The sequence below is a fragment of the Nicotiana attenuata genome, unplaced genomic scaffold, assembly GCF_001879085.1.
Source record: "Nicotiana attenuata strain UT unplaced genomic scaffold, NIATTr2, whole genome shotgun sequence".
NCBI lineage: Eukaryota > Viridiplantae > Streptophyta > Magnoliopsida > Solanales > Solanaceae > Nicotiana > Nicotiana attenuata.
The window spans coordinates 211,375-228,752 of NW_017670638.1; the positions used below are offsets into that span (position 1 = coordinate 211,375).

The 17,378-nt window shown below is 35.6% G+C and overlaps 3 protein-coding genes across 3 annotated transcripts; 1 reads left to right on the forward strand and 2 right to left on the reverse strand.

The window, feature by feature from the left end:
• Positions 1-212: 212 nt before the first annotated feature.
• Positions 213-2,733, reverse strand: LOC109241770. The gene is made up of 4 exons (XM_019408548.1): positions 2,298-2,733; positions 1,621-2,152; positions 983-1,305; positions 213-292 (listed from the first exon to the last, which is right to left on the reverse strand). Exons 1-4 carry the CDS (start codon positions 2,731-2,733, stop codon positions 213-215), a joined length of 1,371 nt encoding a protein of 456 aa, XP_019264093.1.
• A 1,708-nt stretch (positions 2,734-4,441) lies between these two features.
• Positions 4,442-5,858, forward strand: LOC109241785 (TLC domain-containing protein 2). Its single transcript, XM_019408569.1, has one exon. It carries the CDS (start codon positions 4,637-4,639, stop codon positions 5,471-5,473), a length of 837 nt encoding a protein of 278 aa, XP_019264114.1. The 5' UTR covers positions 4,442-4,636; the 3' UTR covers positions 5,474-5,858.
• Positions 5,859-6,692: 834 nt separating this feature from the next.
• LOC109241786 (uncharacterized GPI-anchored protein At3g06035-like) lies at positions 6,693-9,291 on the reverse strand. Its single transcript, XM_019408570.1, has 2 exons — positions 9,139-9,291; positions 6,693-7,423 (listed from the first exon to the last, which is right to left on the reverse strand). The coding sequence occupies exons 1-2, from the start codon at positions 9,215-9,217 to the stop codon at positions 6,918-6,920; spliced, it is 585 nt and encodes a 194-aa protein (XP_019264115.1). The 5' UTR covers positions 9,218-9,291; the 3' UTR covers positions 6,693-6,917.
• Positions 9,292-17,378: the final 8,087 nt, after the last annotated feature.

Sequence of the window (17,378 nt, forward strand, 5' to 3'; positions counted from 1 at the left end):
AAAAAATCTATTCTCTCTTTCTATGCATTTAATTCTTTTTTTTATTTCTAATCATTTGGTAAATATTTTTTAAATTTTTTGTTCTGCAGCGATTGTGGTGTATTTGTTGCTGCCTTTGCGGAGTATGTTAGCCTTGGAGATTTGTCAATTCCCGCAGAAGACCTTTCTGATATTGAGCAACATCGTAGACGCTATGGAGCGCTCCTATAGGACTATGCTACAAAGAAGCAGGAAGATGGGTCAATCAGTGAAAGTGAGGATACATGCAGACTAGCAAGGGGGAAGGGTGCACCTGCATTGAATGAAAAAACAAGAGTCCAGAGAAAGAAGAAGTAGTGTCATGTATATGTAATTTAGTTAATGCTAGTTTGTAGGAGAAGTATAGTACACAACTTTCTGAACAATTCATTTGTGTTTTTATTGTAGCATACCTTTTGTTTTGTTAATTTCTATCCAGTTTAGTAGTTCACTTGAAAATAACTTGGTGGTTTTTATCTCCAGTTGTTTAATATTTACAGCACTTGTTCTTCATTATCTTAAACATAGTTATTATGTTGTTAGAATACAAATTATCTACAAAAAAACTTCAAATTATCTACAATCTGGAAACACTAAATGTTGAGATTGTATATAATTTTATAGTTGAATATGTAAATAATTTGTAGGGAATACCTCCAGTTGTATTTAATTTCTGTATATAACTGTCAGTTCAAGTTAAATTAATTTTTTTAACTTGTAGCTATATTGTAGATAATAAATATTAACTGCTATGTACAGAATGTCAAAAATGGAGGTAGATACTTGACACAATACAGAAAAACATGTTAACAAACACAGAAACAAATTGAAATTAACTACATTATGATCTTTAAAAACTTAAACGATTACACACAAAATTCTGTTAACTTGAAATACTATTCTAACTACATGATATTTTTTTTTTTGGGCGCATTCTTGCAAGATCTTTTGTTATGCCCTTCACCTCCACAGTTGCCACATGACACCTTGTACTTCTTTGACTTTAGTTCGTCATATGTTTTGTATCTTTCCTTTTGAGGTCTTCCTGGCTGCCTTTTCTCTCCCGTAGGTGGATTTACTACTTCATCAGATATATGTTGTGGCACATTCCATTTGCTTTCATCAGGAAGGGGATTTACTGGTATTTCATAAGTACGCAGTAGGCTCTCCTTTGTGTAATATGGAGAGCAATAGTTTTCATAAGTTTCATTCCTGTGCCTTAAAGCTGCTAAAGCATGCGCACATGGAAGTTCATCAAGTTGGAACTGGCCACAGCTACATTTCTTGCTTTCAAGACACACAATGTACCGCTTCACACCATCTATCACAGTATGGATATGATCTGTTGAAGCCCTCACCTACAATTACATAACAAATAGAAAGAAAAATATTTACAATTATAAAAATAGATTATCTACAAATTATCTACAATCTACAAATTAACTACAATTTGTCTATAATTTATCTACAATCTAGAAACACTGTATATTAAAATATTATTTTTCTGCACCAAATAAACAGATCTTACCCTAAGTTTCTGAGATAATGTTCTGTTGTTCTCCAATTCTTTGTTGAATTTGGACCCAAGGAATGTGAAAGTACCCTTTGCCTAACTTCTCGTTCGTCCAACGTTCAAGAAGTGTCCTCATATACTCTAATAGGTCAAATATTGGCAACTCTCTTGTATCTTTTGTTACAGCATTCAACGACTCTGCAATGTTTGATGTCATAGTCCAAGTTCTATTCACCGTTGCATGTACTCTTGACCATCTATGATAGCCAATATCATAGAGGTATGATTTAACACGCGGGTCTATCTCTTCAATCTTCGACATCCTTTCATTAAATTCATCCAGAGTGTATGACCGTGCTGTAGCAAAGTACAATTCATTTAATTGTAGATGAGCCTTCTTGAACTTTGCCCTTATATTAGTCCAAATATGCCACATGCAAGAGTAGTGTGGCACGCCCGGATAGACAATTGATGTTGCCTTCAAGATACTCGCATTCCTATCTGAAACAACACACATTGAAGTTCTTTCACTATATGCTTGCTTGAATTGCTCAAAAAACCACTTCCACGATGCGTCGTTTTCCGAGTCAACCACAACATATGCCAAAGGAAATATTGTACCTACATTGTTAGTCAAAAAATAATTAACTGGCAGCTTTGAAAATGCATATAAAAACACAAATACATATAAACTACAATATATCTACAAAGTATCTACAATTTATAAACTGCCTACAAAATAACTACAAAATAACTACAATTTTACCTGCTGCATCCATTGTGCTTGTTGTCAGCATAATCCCCCTATAGGCTGACTTTAAGAATGTCCCATCAACTACTACTACTGGTCTACAATATTCCCAACCACTTATTGATGTACAAAGAGCAACAAATACATATAAGAAGCATTCATCTGCTGTCTTCTTCAATTTAACAACTGAACCAGGATACGTCTTCTCAAGAATATAAAAATATTTTGGTAATTTGCTGTAGGAGTCAGCCGGATGACCTCTCAAAAACTGTAAAACCTTTTCCTTTGCTCTCCATGCTTGCATGTTGCTTAGGTTCACTCCGTGTTGGGACAACATGTCAGTTTGTATGTCCTTTGGTGTGTAAACTGTCTTAGGATCACAATACTTTGGAATGACCATGCTATCAACTACAACTGCAGTACGTTTGTGCTGTATGAATGTATCGTCCATTAAGGTACATGTGTGTTGTCGGTTGAAACTCCTGATCTTGAACATTGCAGAATCATTAATTGATGTTGCCTTGAAGCGCCAATTACAGTTTTCTCCAACGCATATAAGTCAGTAGCTACAAAAAAAATACATTTATAATACAGGTTATCAATGTAATGTAACAAAAGGACTGTTTTAACATAAAGTAACACACTATATAATATAACTACTTTTCATCTACAATGTTTGAAAAACACATATTACAAGGAAAATACTGTTTATAATGATCTTTTCACCATTAATATCTTCATACCTTCTATGGCTAGATCTTTTAACCCTGAATTGGTACTTGTGCATGACAGAAAAAGTGCTTCATTGCAGTTGCAATTGTTTGCTTGTCTTGATACACTTGTCCTTCTTCGATAACACTTTGTGTACCTTCAGTTATTATTTCACTTTGATATTCCTCTATGACGGAAGAGGCTGGTATATCAAGTAACTTTATTGTCCCAGACGAACCTGCATGCAAATAAAGATAAACAGTGTCATTACAATTTTGTAGATAAATTGTAGATGAAGAGAAAAATTTTGTAGTCAACATTTTTTTCCACATAGATTGTAGTTTAATTGTAGTATAAATGTAGTAGTTATGTAGATAATCATGAAAACAATATTGCTTTATACATCCTAAAACTGATGTGTAGTTTATTTGTAGATAAATGTAGGAATTTTATAGATATTACCGTAAAATCAGACTTCCATAGAATTTGAAACATAACAAACCTGCACTTGTGTTCTCATTGGTAATAGTCAATTCCATATTGAAATCTCGTACACTTATAAATAACGGATACGATCCTAAGTTTTTTTTCTCCTTTTTTGTCTCCATATACACACGAACCCCCATATCGTTCTTAATCTCCATTGGAGGACAATTCTCATTCACAATGTATTTGATTTCTACAATTTTTTCCGAAGTATCAATCATTAATTGCTCTGCAATTGTAGAAATCAATATACTATAACTTGCATCCTCATCGAGCACAATGCCATCAACTTGAAAATCTCTAAATCTGCCATAGCTATCCCAATTCCCATTTAATTGTAGCATGATTGGGATTTTGGACATGATTGTGTGTCGTTGCTGAGGTATTGTTCAATATTTTGTCGCTTTTTTGATTTTTTGGATGAAGAAAAAAAGACGAAGAACAGAGTATCGACAGAATTGATTTCTACAATTTGACTTGAATTTGTTGAATATTTTGTCGCTTTTTTGATCAGTGGATTGAGGAAAAAAGTCGACGAACTGAGCTTTTGCAGAACTGATTTCTACAATTTGATTCGAATTTGTTGACGATCTTGTCTTTTTTGATTTGTGGCTTAAGGAAAAATATCGAAGAACAGAGTTTTTTGCAGAAAAGAGTCTATGTAATTTCATTTTAAATTGAAGATAAAGGATTTTCGTATCAAATTTGATCTGAAGGTCGCTAAATCAATTAGAATATTCTGTTCCTGATTTGTAGCGCGCCTAATTAGGAAGATTCAGCTACTAATAATTAGTATTTAATGAATGGTATAATAATTGTAGAAAAAGTGTGAACATGGCGGGTAAATTAAAAACTATGCACATATTTGGTAATAAAGTTTCATATATGGTATAGGAAGGAAAAAATATTTTTTTTCTTTTGGGGGGGGGGGGGGGTCGGGGAGGGGGGATTGAGACAAGGCTAAAGAAGCCTATTAGAGACTCTGACCCAACCTTACCTTCCTAGACCCAATTACAGACAGATATGGGTTCCAAAAGCCTTACAACTCCCAAATGGAAAGAAATTGATGATCCTCATCTCTCCACGCCTCTGTAATTCTAATGATAACACTTAAAGATAGAGAGGTTAAGTAAAGAAACAAATTTTGAGATCTAGAAATGGCGAGGGGAATTGGGGCATTTTTCATGGTCACACTGGTCATGTGGGTTGTCTTAGTATTATTCTTCATACTATTCAACAACCGCACCGAACTGCTTCCAATCGTTGCGGGCTTCATATTCTACCAATCAGCCAATTGGGTCATCCGCAATTTTCCATCCTCTGGTAATAATCCACTCTTCGTTAACACCTCTGTATCTCTCCTCCACTCTTCCACTACTTCAGCTTCAGTACTCTTCATTCTAGCCAATCAATGGATAGTTATGACATCATCAAGTGACGTAAATAATAAGATGTTTGAGCACTCACAGCTTGTTGAGCACACGTGGCCGGGGGCGTATACAGCTTTGTGCTTTTCGTGTGGTTATTTTGCTTATGACCAATTAGATATGCTTCTGTATAACCTATATACTAGCCCTTCGATTTTAGTGCATCATTTGTTGCTACTTGTCTGCTTCACACTTGCCTTGTACCGAAATGTCACGATTAATTACCTTATTCTGACTCTAATTTGTGAGCTGCATTCTGTTTTTCTGCATCTGCGTAAAGTGCGGCGAATGGCTGGTTTTCGTGATTCGACAAGTAATTTTGTGAAGGTAGAATGGGTTCTTAATTTGACGAGTTTTGTTGTAGCAAGAGTTGGATGTCATGTTCTCATCACTGTGAAACTGATTAGAGATGGTTCTAAGTTTGAAAAGGGTGGTGTGGAGCTTCCTCTTGCACTTTTTGGTATGGCTGGGATGAATTTGCTTAATGTTTTTTTAGGATTTGATCTATTTAAAGCTTATAGGAGAGAGATGAATCCTCAGAGGAGTTATCAGAATCATCATGATTGACAAGTGAATGATTTTTCTGACATTTCTCATGTTCTATAAACTATTGAAGTTGAGCCATCCTTGTTCATAGTGGTTGAGAGGTCAAGAGTTCGAGGCTGGTAACTGTCAAACAATAAGGAATTTTCCGAAGATTTCAACTTAATGCATTGGTACTCTATGACGTTCTATCTAAATTTAGTGGATTCGAACTTATTATTTGTACTTATTTATTGAATTTTTCAGCACAAGTCTTAAGCCAAAATTACTAGGTTCAGATAAACGCGTAGCTTCTTGACTAGATTTGCATGTTATAATTTGTAATTCCTCCGTTCTAATTTATGTGAACATGTTTGACTATGTACGGAGTTTAAGAAAAAATGAAGGCTTTTGAAATATGTGGTCCTAAGCAAGTGAAAAAGTTTTCCAGAGTATTTGTGTGACTGTAAAAGTTTCTCATTAAGGGTATAGTTGGAAGTTTAAGCTAAATTATTTCCAAATTTAGAAAGGATCATTCTTTTTGGAACGGACCAAATAGGAAATAGGTTCACCTAAACGTAACGGAGGGAGTAGTGTACTTGGGCTTTGTTTGACTTGACTGTATTTCCCCAAACATTATACAAGCAATATCTGTTAAAGGACAACGGTCAACCTTTCTTCTTTCAATTTTGTTTTATTTTCTCTAACAATTTCAGCGTTCCAGTAGTTGATCTTGTACATAGTCATTAGTCATATTTCAATTATTTTGTTCATTAGATGCCGTGGAACAAGTTGATGAGTACATATACATGAAAATTGTATGAAACTCAGATATTCGGTTTTCTTAGCAAGGTTTTTTTTTCCTGAAGTACTCAACACGAACAAGATCTTATGTTCACTGCCACCTGCTTAATCTCAGAATTAGATTCATCTGTTTCCTTCGAATTATACGATTTTGTAACCCATTTCTTCCATTTAATACATACAGTACTTATAATCAAGGTAGTGTTTCCTTGAAAAAATTAATACGGTTGCTTTATCAATATTTTCATCTAGAGGTGGCAAAATGATTAAAGAAAACAGTTAACCACACATATTATCCATTAAAAAATGGGTTGAATAATGAATTTTTTAAAAACGGAAGAACCATATTATCTATTTAGAAAATAAATAACCAATGGATACCCAATTGGTCTAACTTTTAGATTTGTAAAGCCTCAAGACTAAGAATTCTACCAAAAATAATCATATGTAAGAAGTCATAGAGAATGAAAGGTGCAACATTTCAAAGTACAATACAAGAAAATAACTGAGACAAGGGAATGTGTTTGTGGCACAGCTTTTAAGGTACATTCTCACAGGAATAAATGAATAATAGCTGATAATCTTCCTCTTTCAATTAGAATATCACAATTAAGAAATCACTTACAAACAACAAAATCAGGTACCCAGGAAGGGAAAAAACAATGTGTGTAAAGGTTCAACATTTTCACAGTAAGAGGACAAATGCCACAACTATAAACACTGCATGAGATATTAGACCAAGCCCAAAGATTAGGTTTGCTGAACTCGTATCGGGCGTAAAGCTTCCCTCTGGGTTGTTTGTGGTCAAAACTACAACTACCCAGTTATCATCGGAACCAATTCCAACACCACTAAACTTGGTATCATTGAGATACTTAGAGTACTGAGACTTCGTGTAGTTGGAAAGAACGAGGTCAGAGACAAGGTTGGGAACGCAAGCTGGCATTATCATTCCGTCCCTTGTGGTTGTGGCGTTCAAGTCGCATTTAGAAAGGAGTTTAGGATAGTCAGAGAACTGAGGTTCGGTGCCAGGTACAGTATTGGCACCTGTTGTATTTGTACATGGTTGGTCTTTAAACTGGTCAGCCATTTCATCGGCAAGGCACTTTGCTTTGTCATTCTCGCGTAGAGCTGTCAGATTTAGGGATGCCCTGTAGCTGTTAATACCTCGAAGAAGGTTGTCTTCCTCGTCTGCACCAAAGTGTCAAAGATGAAACTCCAAAGTGCAGATAATAAACCATATAAAAGATTAACAAGTAGGTTCTAAGGAGGTATAAATTCTAACGGATATCTAAACTGCACTCATAATATGGCGTAGAAGTGAATCACAAATTGATAAGATGTTCATAAAATGTTACAAAGCGGGACTCCGGCCCCCTAAGTCCGAGGAAGTTTGGAGTTGGCTTGCTTGAGATACTGGTTAGTAAAAGTGTATATTGGTCAAATGAATTTCTCAAATAACTATGTCTTTCCTTTAGTGGAAAATGGTAGAAGATTGGTAAAAATGATCTACCGTGATCTAAGCATATGTTTGATAAATATAATGAGCACAACTGGCTTAAAACCCTGAATTTCGAAAAAGTTCTGGTATCTCGGTTAAAAACCATACATCCCGGGGATTTCTCGGTTATCAAAGGAAAAAAAAGAAAAAGAAAGAACCTCCGATAAAAAAACTGACTGATGTATATATGGCCCGTATATCACTAAAGATCGAGAACCTACAGATCAGATCACATCACTTGTGAAGAGATTAAGCTATATCAGTTGAACCCAAATGATTGTATCTATTCTTCCTCTCGAGCCGAGGGTCTTTCGGAAACAACCTATCTACCTCCCCAGGGTAGGGGTAAGATCTACATACGCATTACCCTCCCCAAACCCAACTTGCGGGATTCCACTTGGTTGTTGTTGAACCCAAAAGATTGTTCCCTTAATGGAGCAAATGCCATTTTAGTAGTGTATGTTTTGCAACTTCCAAAATAAGGAAGTATTCCTCATTGAGAAGAAAATCACTAGCAGTGAAGATCGAAAGTCATCAATCTAAAATAAGATTAGCTTTGAATTCAACTCATAAAACATCTCCATCAATCAGAACACCTCTCCGTAAAACCAGGCAAAAAATTTCAGCAATTCCCACCAGTTTTTCACATTCCAATTCTGATATGCTAAAGAGGACAGGTCAGTCAGTTATAAATTATTTTTTATCAGTTTCATTTAGCTCAAGTAAAGATCTTGATAATTACTAAAACAAGTGATAATAATTTTAGAGAAGTGATAATTAAACAAGTCTAGAGGTAAATCGCAAAAAATCCTCGTAGTACACTAAAACATGCCAATGATCTGAAAAGAATAACTGATTTCCAGAACCATTTTAATGAATGACAACATAAAAGCAGAGATCTGTCTCATTCATCAAGTTTGATTAGCAGATCTAACCCTAAATGGTAATATACTCCACACATATATACTTCAATAACTTAATTCTAACGCTTGCTCAAGAAAAGCTCAGAACTTCTTAAATTTTCATATATAAATTGGTATACCAAAAACTTAAGTGCACAATCAGAACACAACAAATTTAGTACTACAACTAGCAAGCTAAATAAAGAATATCAAATTAAACTAAACAAACCCAATTTTTCAAATTACAAAATCTTGAAATGGGTTACTCAGTGAACTATGAAACAGCAATACAAATCCAGATCTTTAACCCAAATGAAACAATAGAGCTCAACTGAACAAGCTCAACACACAGCAGGAAAAAAATCCCATTTAGGAATCAAATCTTAAAATTGAAACAAATAAAGATATAATGAAGGACAAGTGATAATAAAAATTACTAGTAACTTTGACTCAAAATCAAGAATTCAGCAAAAAATAAAAAAATAAAAAGGTGAAGAATTTACCATCACATTTGACAATGGAGAAGAGAATGGAATGAAGAAGAAGAAGAGAGATGAAAAGGTAACGTGGAAGAGACGCCATTCTTATTCTTACTGAATTGATGTTCCTACTTGATTGAGTTTGAGCTTATTGGTGATTTTATAAGAAAGGAAGAGGAAGTTTATATATGGGACAGAATAGTACACCGAATTGGAAAGCGGCATGCCGACGCACGAGAGATACGGCGTCGTACTATTTGCTCTTATTTTCTTCCGACATGTTTTGTTTTAAAGAAAGTTGAAAAAAGAAAAAGGAAAAGGAAACGACATTAATGGTTTTGATGTTTTGGTGCTTGATTGCCAAATTAAAATGAGAAAAATGGCTTCCTTCACTTACTTTCATATAATAATTTTTACTTTTAACTTTATATTATTTGCTCTAGCTAATACGTAGATATTACTCAGAATTTCATATAAATACCCTTCAATTTGCTAATATTATTATTAATATTTAATATACTTTCTCTAGAAAATATTTTTCTCAAATATATTTTTTGTGAAAAATAACTTCCTTCATACCAAATACACCCTTAATTAGTAAACATTACTAATATTATTATTAAGATTTGATATATTTTTTTCAAAAAATACTTTTCCCTCACCAACCAAACACTAATCCAAGAAATACATTTTTCATGAAAATGAGTACCAAATACACAATTAATTAGTAAAATTTCTCATTAACTAACCCAATTAAATTGATAGTGTCTTTAGTACCATGGGCATATATAAAACATGAAAAGGAAAAAAGGATTGTCAATTTTTAATGACAGTGTTGCTTAGGCCAATTTTATAGTTGTATAGAATATATATTGAAATGATTTAGTCAATGGAAAAGTTCGTGTGGTCTTGCATTCTATTATGTTGTTACCAAGCGAGGTAAAAACTTATGGAAAATACACTTTTAAATACCTGTAATCCTTTGTTCATGACTTTTTCTTATGATAGTTATGCTATCTTATTGTAGCTTGTTTAAAAAAGAAATAAACTTAGAAATCCAAATCCAAGAGTAACGTTCAAAAAATTCAAAACAACTGCTTATGATATACATCACAATAGTTGACATGACCGTATCTATTGCATTTTATTTGAAATTGAGGATTTCGTTTTTCATCATCTATATATATTTTAAAGGAATAAAGTTTGCATTATGGTTAAGCCAAGTGGCTAGCTATTGAGAAGCCACTTGGCAAACTTAGAACAAAGAAATGATTAATTAATGAAAGTAAAATGGAAACAAATTAATTCAAATCTTGATTTACATTCTCACGCATACCTTTTTTTCCATTTAATAATTAATGGAATTAAAATTGTTTCCATTTTAATTCCAACTCGCGGCTCTGTCATGCTTTCTTTAGTCTTTTCTGCCTCCAAAGTCTTCCTTGGCAGACGTAGCTCTTTTATGTAGGAGTGAGGTCTATCTATGACCAAAGCAAAAAAAAAATGAAAACCTGCATTTGTAAACCAGAACAAAGAAAATATTAAATTTCGTGTGGAAAAAAATTATTTTATCAGGTAATGGATACGTTATAAGTATTCCGTTGGTTATGTATTATGTATTAGCCATGATTAAAAATTTATTCAACTAATTTATATAGTCTAAATAGAACTTTTTCTGCCAAATATCATATGACAAAAATTATAAAATAAAATATGTAAAGGTTGTAAGACAAAGATTTACCCAATAGCTATTAAATTAAAAGATAAGAAAATTTGAATTAAAATTAATAATTCGAATTTGGATAAAACGATTGAATTCTAATTAGTAAAAGATGAAAAATAGAACTAATATGGAAACTTATGAATTTGAAATAAAAGATAAAAAAAATTGAATTGAGAAAGCTTTTTTCTGAAAGATAAAATTATATCACTTCTAAATTTTGCCTCTAAATTCTCGGATATAATAAGATAGTTATAAAAATAATTATACACGTACAAATAGGTAAAGAAAATTTAAAAATAAAATTAAAATTCAATATTTTATATAAAAAATAAAGAAGACCAACTTTTACTATTAGGCGCCGAAACGCTCCCGGATCGTCCAAAACCCGCTCCAAACATACGCCCAAGTCTGAAATCATCATACCAACCTATTGGAACCGTCAAATCCCAATTCTGAGGTCACTTACTCAAAATGTTGACTGAAGTCAAACTTGGCCTTTTAAGCCAACCTTAAGGAACCAAGTGTTCCGATTTCAACCCAAACTCTTCCAAATCCCGAACCAACCATCCCCGTAAGTCATAAATCAATAAAAGCAAGTACGGGAAGTCTTGTTTAAAGGAACAAGGTTCTAGAAAGAAAAACGACCGGTCGGTTCGTTACATTCTCCACCTCTTAAACAAACATTCGCCCTCAAACGGGTTTGGATTCATACCTGAAGTGCTGAATAAGTGTGGATATCTGCTCCGCATGTCCTCTTTGAACTCCCAGGTCGCCTCCTCAACTGGTTGGTCCCTCTAGTGAACCTTTACCGCGGAGATCCTCTTGGATCTCAACTGGCGATCATGTCTAGCAACAATAACATTTGGCTCCTCCTCATAACCCTAGCTCTCATCTAGCTGAATAGTGCTGAAGTCTAGCACATGTGATAAGTCGCCGTGGTATCTCCGGAGCATAGACACGTGAAAAACTGGATGAACCCCTGATAGGCTGGGAGGTAAAGCAAGCTTATAAGCCACCTCCCCAACTCACCTCAACACCTCAAAGGGGCCTATAAACCTTGGGCTCAACTTGCCCTTCTTTTCGAATCTCATAATATCCTTCATCGGCGAGACTTTTAAGAGAACCTTCTCGCCGACCATGAATGATACATCACACGCCTTTTGATTCCCGTAGCTCTTCTGTCTGGACTGTGCTGTACGATGTCGCTCCTGGATCAACATTACCTTTTCCAAGGAATCCTTTGCCAAATCCGTACCATATAACTTAGCCTCGCCGGGCAAACCACCCGATAGGAGAACGAGATCGCCGACCATATAAAGCCTCAAATGGAGCCATCTCGATGCTGGACTGGTAACTGTTATTGTAAGCAAACTCGGCCAAAGGCAACAACTGATCCCACAGTCCTCCAAAGTCAATCACACATGCTCTTAGCATGTCCTCCGGTATCTGAACCATCCGCTCTGACTGCCCGTCGATCTATGGATGAAATGATGTGCTGAGCTCTACACGGGTCCCCAACTCACTCTGTACGACTCTCCAGAAATGTGAAGTGAACTGAGGGCCTCTATCTGATATGATGGAAACAGGCACACTGCAACCGAACTATCTCCCGAATATAAATCTGGGCCAACTTCTCTGAAGTATATGTAGTCGCAACTGGAATGAATGTGCTGACTTGGTCAACCTGTCAACAATGATCCAAACTGCATCGAACTTCCGCAAGGTCCGCGGCAATCCAACCACAAAGTCTATAGTGATGCGCTCCCATTTCCACTCAAGTATAGTCATCTGCTAAAGTAGGCCACCTAGCCTCTGGTGCTCATACTTGACCTACTGGCATTTTAGACACCTAGCTACATACTCCACTATGTCTTTCTTCATTCGTCGCCACCAATAATGCTGCCTCAGGTAACGATACATCTTTGTAGCACCTGGATGAATAGAATACCGAGAACTGTGTGCTTCCTCTAGAATCCTTTCCCTCAAGCCATCAATGTTAGGAACACATAGGAGACCCTGGAGTCACAAAAAACCATCCTTGCCAATAGAAAACTCCTTGGCACCACCCTGTAGTACCACTTCGGTTGATACTAATAATGAGGCCCTATAGCAACTCAAACCATCAGATATACACTTCCTCATCATCGTGCAAGATATACAAGTTACAAACAAACAACAAACTTCTAACCTCCTAACCTTAGAGACGGACTCTAACTTACCAAATTTAAGCTCGCTCACCTACTCTGTCAAAGAAGCTAATAACATCACCTATCTATCATGAAACAAGTGCCTCACAAGAATAAATAGTCCATACACTCAAATCAAAGAATGAATATAATTTAAGTACTTTGCATCAAAGAACAACTCTCGCACTCACAAATTAATTCACATGTATGCACAAAGAACCATAAGCTTGCCCATTATGTACATCTCTACTAATTAAGTATGCTCTAATAGAATCAAATAGGACTTTAATGGGTTGTAATGTTGGCTAAGGGACGGGTAGGAGAACTATATAATAGTGACTTACACTTCCCTAAGCACTTTGCACTTATAGACTTCATCACACATTATTTTCTACTCTTCACTTTCATTTTTCAGCCCTCTCTTCATCTATTATTTCACAAGTATTTCCCTCATATCAAGAACGTTTCATTTTTTTTTCAAACCAGTTATCTTCATTCTTTTTTTTTTCATTTTTTTTCATGTCACATTCTTTTCAAGAAGGCCTTTTCATCACCTTTCAGCCATCACCGGTCATCATTTTTTACTTAACCATTTCATTCTTCAAATTTATCAATTAATATCACGATATAAGCAACAATTCTCAAGAAAGAAGGGTGCAAAAAGTAGGGATTCAACAAAAGGATCAAGGCAAAAATACGGCTTCCAACAAAAGGCTACAGGCTCAAAGGTCTATCTAGTGGTATAATATTTGGAAAGGCTAAAATCCACAAGACATATCAAAGAAAGCCTACTATCATCTTCTAAACAGAGCAACACTTTAATTTTGCTTCAATAACATGCAGGGCAAGTTCTAGACTAAGATGCAAAACATGGAATATATGTAAGAAATCCTCACTACACATAGCACACGTATCAATCAAGATGGATCAATTCTACTCTAAGACAGGCAGGATCATCGCGAACGACAAAATAAGAATAAGCTATATACAGAGTCACAACCATGAGCTTAGATGTCAGAAAGTCTGCTATTTTATTCATTACTCAAGCACTCAGAGGAAAGTACTACTCAAGCTCAGGCCTGAATATGCTAGTATCAAACAAGTCACAAAGCTTTTTCTTCTCCCTCTTTTACTATTCAAAAAAAAATCCAATCCTAAAAATAAAAAAGTTTACCCGGTTCAAGTTACATCCCCTGAAAAAGAACCGATGCAAAAAGAAAAACCAAGGGGGATTATTATCTAACTAAAACTAACTAGAACAAAAAGAAAATCTTTTTGAAATTTTTTAATTATTGGACTCTAATCCCTCAAGAAAGCTGTCCACAAAATCCATCGTCGGAAAAAGTCTAAATTTTTCTGGGTTTTTTTTCCCGTTTTTTTCATTTTTTAAAAAAAACTGCTACACTAAGAACGAGTACTACAACTAAGCTAAGATAGCACAGAAAATCACCCAGACAATCTCCTCACCCCATACGTAAAATTGTACAGTGTCCTTAATGCACACTGTAAATAACAATACGGTAAAAGAGACTCCCTGATAGGCCAGCAACTCACGGGATACTCAGACTTCTCCCGGGTATGATCCCTTGTGCGGATATCTCACACTTAGTTTCTGTTGGCCCAAGATCAGTTGAAGTTTGAAGAATGACAAATGAATTCAGTGAAGGACCAGGTCCATCTTTGGAGACACAGTTGTTATGGCCCATGCATATGAGATGCACGTGAAGAAGATAAGTCCTTGGGGATCAAGCAGCAATATCTTCTGAATATATTCTGAACTGATCGAAAAGATTGCATATGGGATAAGGAGAAGATGTCTCCTTATGAGAAGAGAACACATCCAGATAAGGGTTGGAGTTTGGATTGGTCTAGGGCTCAAACTCAATGGAGGATCAGAAATTGAGTCAAAATCCAACTCTAATTACTAATCTAATAAATAACTGAGTTGTTCTCTTTTACAGGTATGCACATACGCTGAAGTTAAGCAAAATTGAGAGCAAAAGAGCAAGCTATTTTGCAAGCAATTTATGTGAGATTGAGTGTGCACGCCTGCAGCTACTTGAACAAGATAGAAGAACCAGTTCCNAGAGGAGTACCCCATCATTTGTAAAAACCTTACATTCACACAGATAAAGGCAATATAATATTTCTCTCTTTCTCTAGCCCGGAATAGAATTCCGAGGTCCCAAGCCCGAGAAATAAATTTTTAAAGAAATTATTTTCTGGAATTGTTTATAAGGTTTGGAAATGAATTTGGATTAGAAAATGTTGGTATCGGGCCCGTATTTTGGTTCCTGCGCCCGGTACAAGTCTTATATATGATTTAAGATAATTCTGTGAAGTTTGGTGAGAAACGGAATCCGTTTGACGTGATTCGGACCTTAAATGCAAATTTGATGCATAAAGAAGTTTTGAGAAAATTTGATTGATCTTGAGGTTTAATTCGATGTTCATAATGTTATTTTGGTGATTTGAGTGCTCGAATAAGTCCGTAAGATGTTTTTGAGGTTGTGTGCATGTTTGGTTTGGAGCCTTGAGGGCTCGGGTGAGTTTTGGATAGCCCTGAGGTTGTGTGCATGTTTGGTTTGGAGACCTGTAGATGCGAAGCCTGGCTCGCAACTGCGAACCAGCCCAGGTCTGCCTTATCTCGCAAATGCGAGTGATATTTCACAATTCCGGCCTCGCAAATGCGAGGATCCCTTCGCAAATGAGAAGCTCCTCAGCCTGGCCAGTGATCGCAAATGTGGAAGTCGCAAATGCGACCTTCTTTTCGCAATTGCGAAGGTGCATTTCCCGTAACAGTAGAGGTCGGGGTTCGCAATTGCGAACCCCAGTTCGCAATTCCCACATCTGAGACCTGCAACTTTTATACTTAGCCGAATTTTTAACCCATTTTCATATCCTCCCAAAACACAAACACACTTAGGCGATTTTTCAAGGATTTCTTCTTCTCCAAATCAATTATACGTCGATTTTAACTAACTTCCTTCAATTCTTAACATCTTTTAACATGATTTCAACTTCAAATCAATGATTTTCATGGGGGAAATTGGGTGTTTTGGGTAGAACCTAGGTTTTTCAAAAATTGGGGATTTGGACCTCGATTTGAGGTCCGATTTCAAAACAAATTATATATTTGAGTTCGTGGGGGAATGGGTGATCGGGTTTTGGTTCGAACCTCGGGTTTTGACCACGTGGGCCCGGGGGCGATTTTTGACTTTTTGGGTAAAACTTTGGAAAACTCATTTTTATGCATTGGGGTTGATTCATTTAGCGTTTATTGATGTAATTAAGTAACTTGTGGCTAGATACGAGCGTATTGGTGGTGGAATCAAGGGGTAAAGCTATAGTTGAATCGTGAATTGTGTTCGCGGCATCGAGGTAAGTGTTTGGTCTAACCTTAGCTTGAGGGATTAGGAGTTGTGTCTATTTGCTACGTGTTAATTGTGGAGTACGACGTATAGGCATGGTGACGAGTATCTATACGTCAGTGTCAAGCATGCACGTGAGTCTTGTGTTATAAATTGTTATGACCCCTGTTGTGGTTTATTGTGCCTCACATGTTATTATCATCATTGTTCCCTTGCCGGGATATTGTTGACATATCATTGTTGTGAGCACGTGATTTTTGCCCTAAGCAAATTGTTCCAAAAGTTTCAAATAATTGATTTCTTTATTATTTTACAATTTTTGTGAATTTTTGTTAAATTTTTGTGTTAATTGGTTGCATTTTTATTCATATGAAAATACAAAAAATATGCATTTGCATTTAGGGATTTAATTTCACAATTTTAGTATTAATTAGGTACTAATTAGTTTTAGAACAAAATTTAAAGAAAATTGCAAAAAAATAGTTTCTTTGCACTTTTGATTGTTAATTGTTGCATTTATCTTTAAATAGAGTTTTAAATAATTTTAGGAGTTAAATAGTTTAATTAGGTCTTTGTTTTGTTTTAGCATTTTATAAAATCAGAAAAAATAAATAAATACAAAAATACAAAAATAAAATACAAAAGCAAAGTGATTAAAATACAAGAAAACAAATAAAAGAATAAAGAAAGGAAATGACTGCCAAGAATTGGGCCAAATTACCTAGGCCCAACAAAAAAAGCCCCACCCCAACCTAGCCCAAACGACCCTGCCCGGTCCAATAGCCCCATATTCAAAACGACGTCGTTTAATCCAGGCCATCCATCCCCTCTAATCCAATGGCCACGATTGATTCTTGAATTTAAATAAAACTGTCCAAAAAATCATACAAAACCTAAAACATAACCCATCTTCCTCGTTCTCTAGCCGCCACTACCGTCTCCGCTGCCATCCGCCCTAACGCCGCCGCCGGAAATCGCCTCACG

Bases quoted from the DNA above. Each gene is read 5' to 3' on its own strand.
- LOC109241770 (XM_019408548.1), bottom strand. From the start codon at position 2,733: ATGGACGATACATTCATACAGCACAAACGTACTGCAGTTGTAGTTGAT. The intron at 2,153-2,297 runs GTAAAATTGTAG...CTAACAATGTAG, and splicing joins AAGCACAATGGATGCAGCAG to GTACAATATTTCCTTTGGCA. The intron at 1,306-1,620 runs GTACTTTCACAT...GTGTCTTGAAAG, and splicing joins AACGAGAAGTTAGGCAAAGG to CAAGAAATGTAGCTGTGGCC.
- LOC109241785 (XM_019408569.1), top strand. From the start codon at position 4,637: ATGGCGAGGGGAATTGGGGCATTTTTCATGGTCACACTGGTCATGTGG.
- LOC109241786 (XM_019408570.1), bottom strand. From the start codon at position 9,217: ATGGCGTCTCTTCCACGTTACCTTTTCATCTCTCTTCTTCTTCTTCAT. The intron at 7,424-9,138 runs GTAAATTCTTCA...ACTTTGGTGCAG, and splicing joins CTCCATTGTCAAATGTGATG to ACGAGGAAGACAACCTTCTT.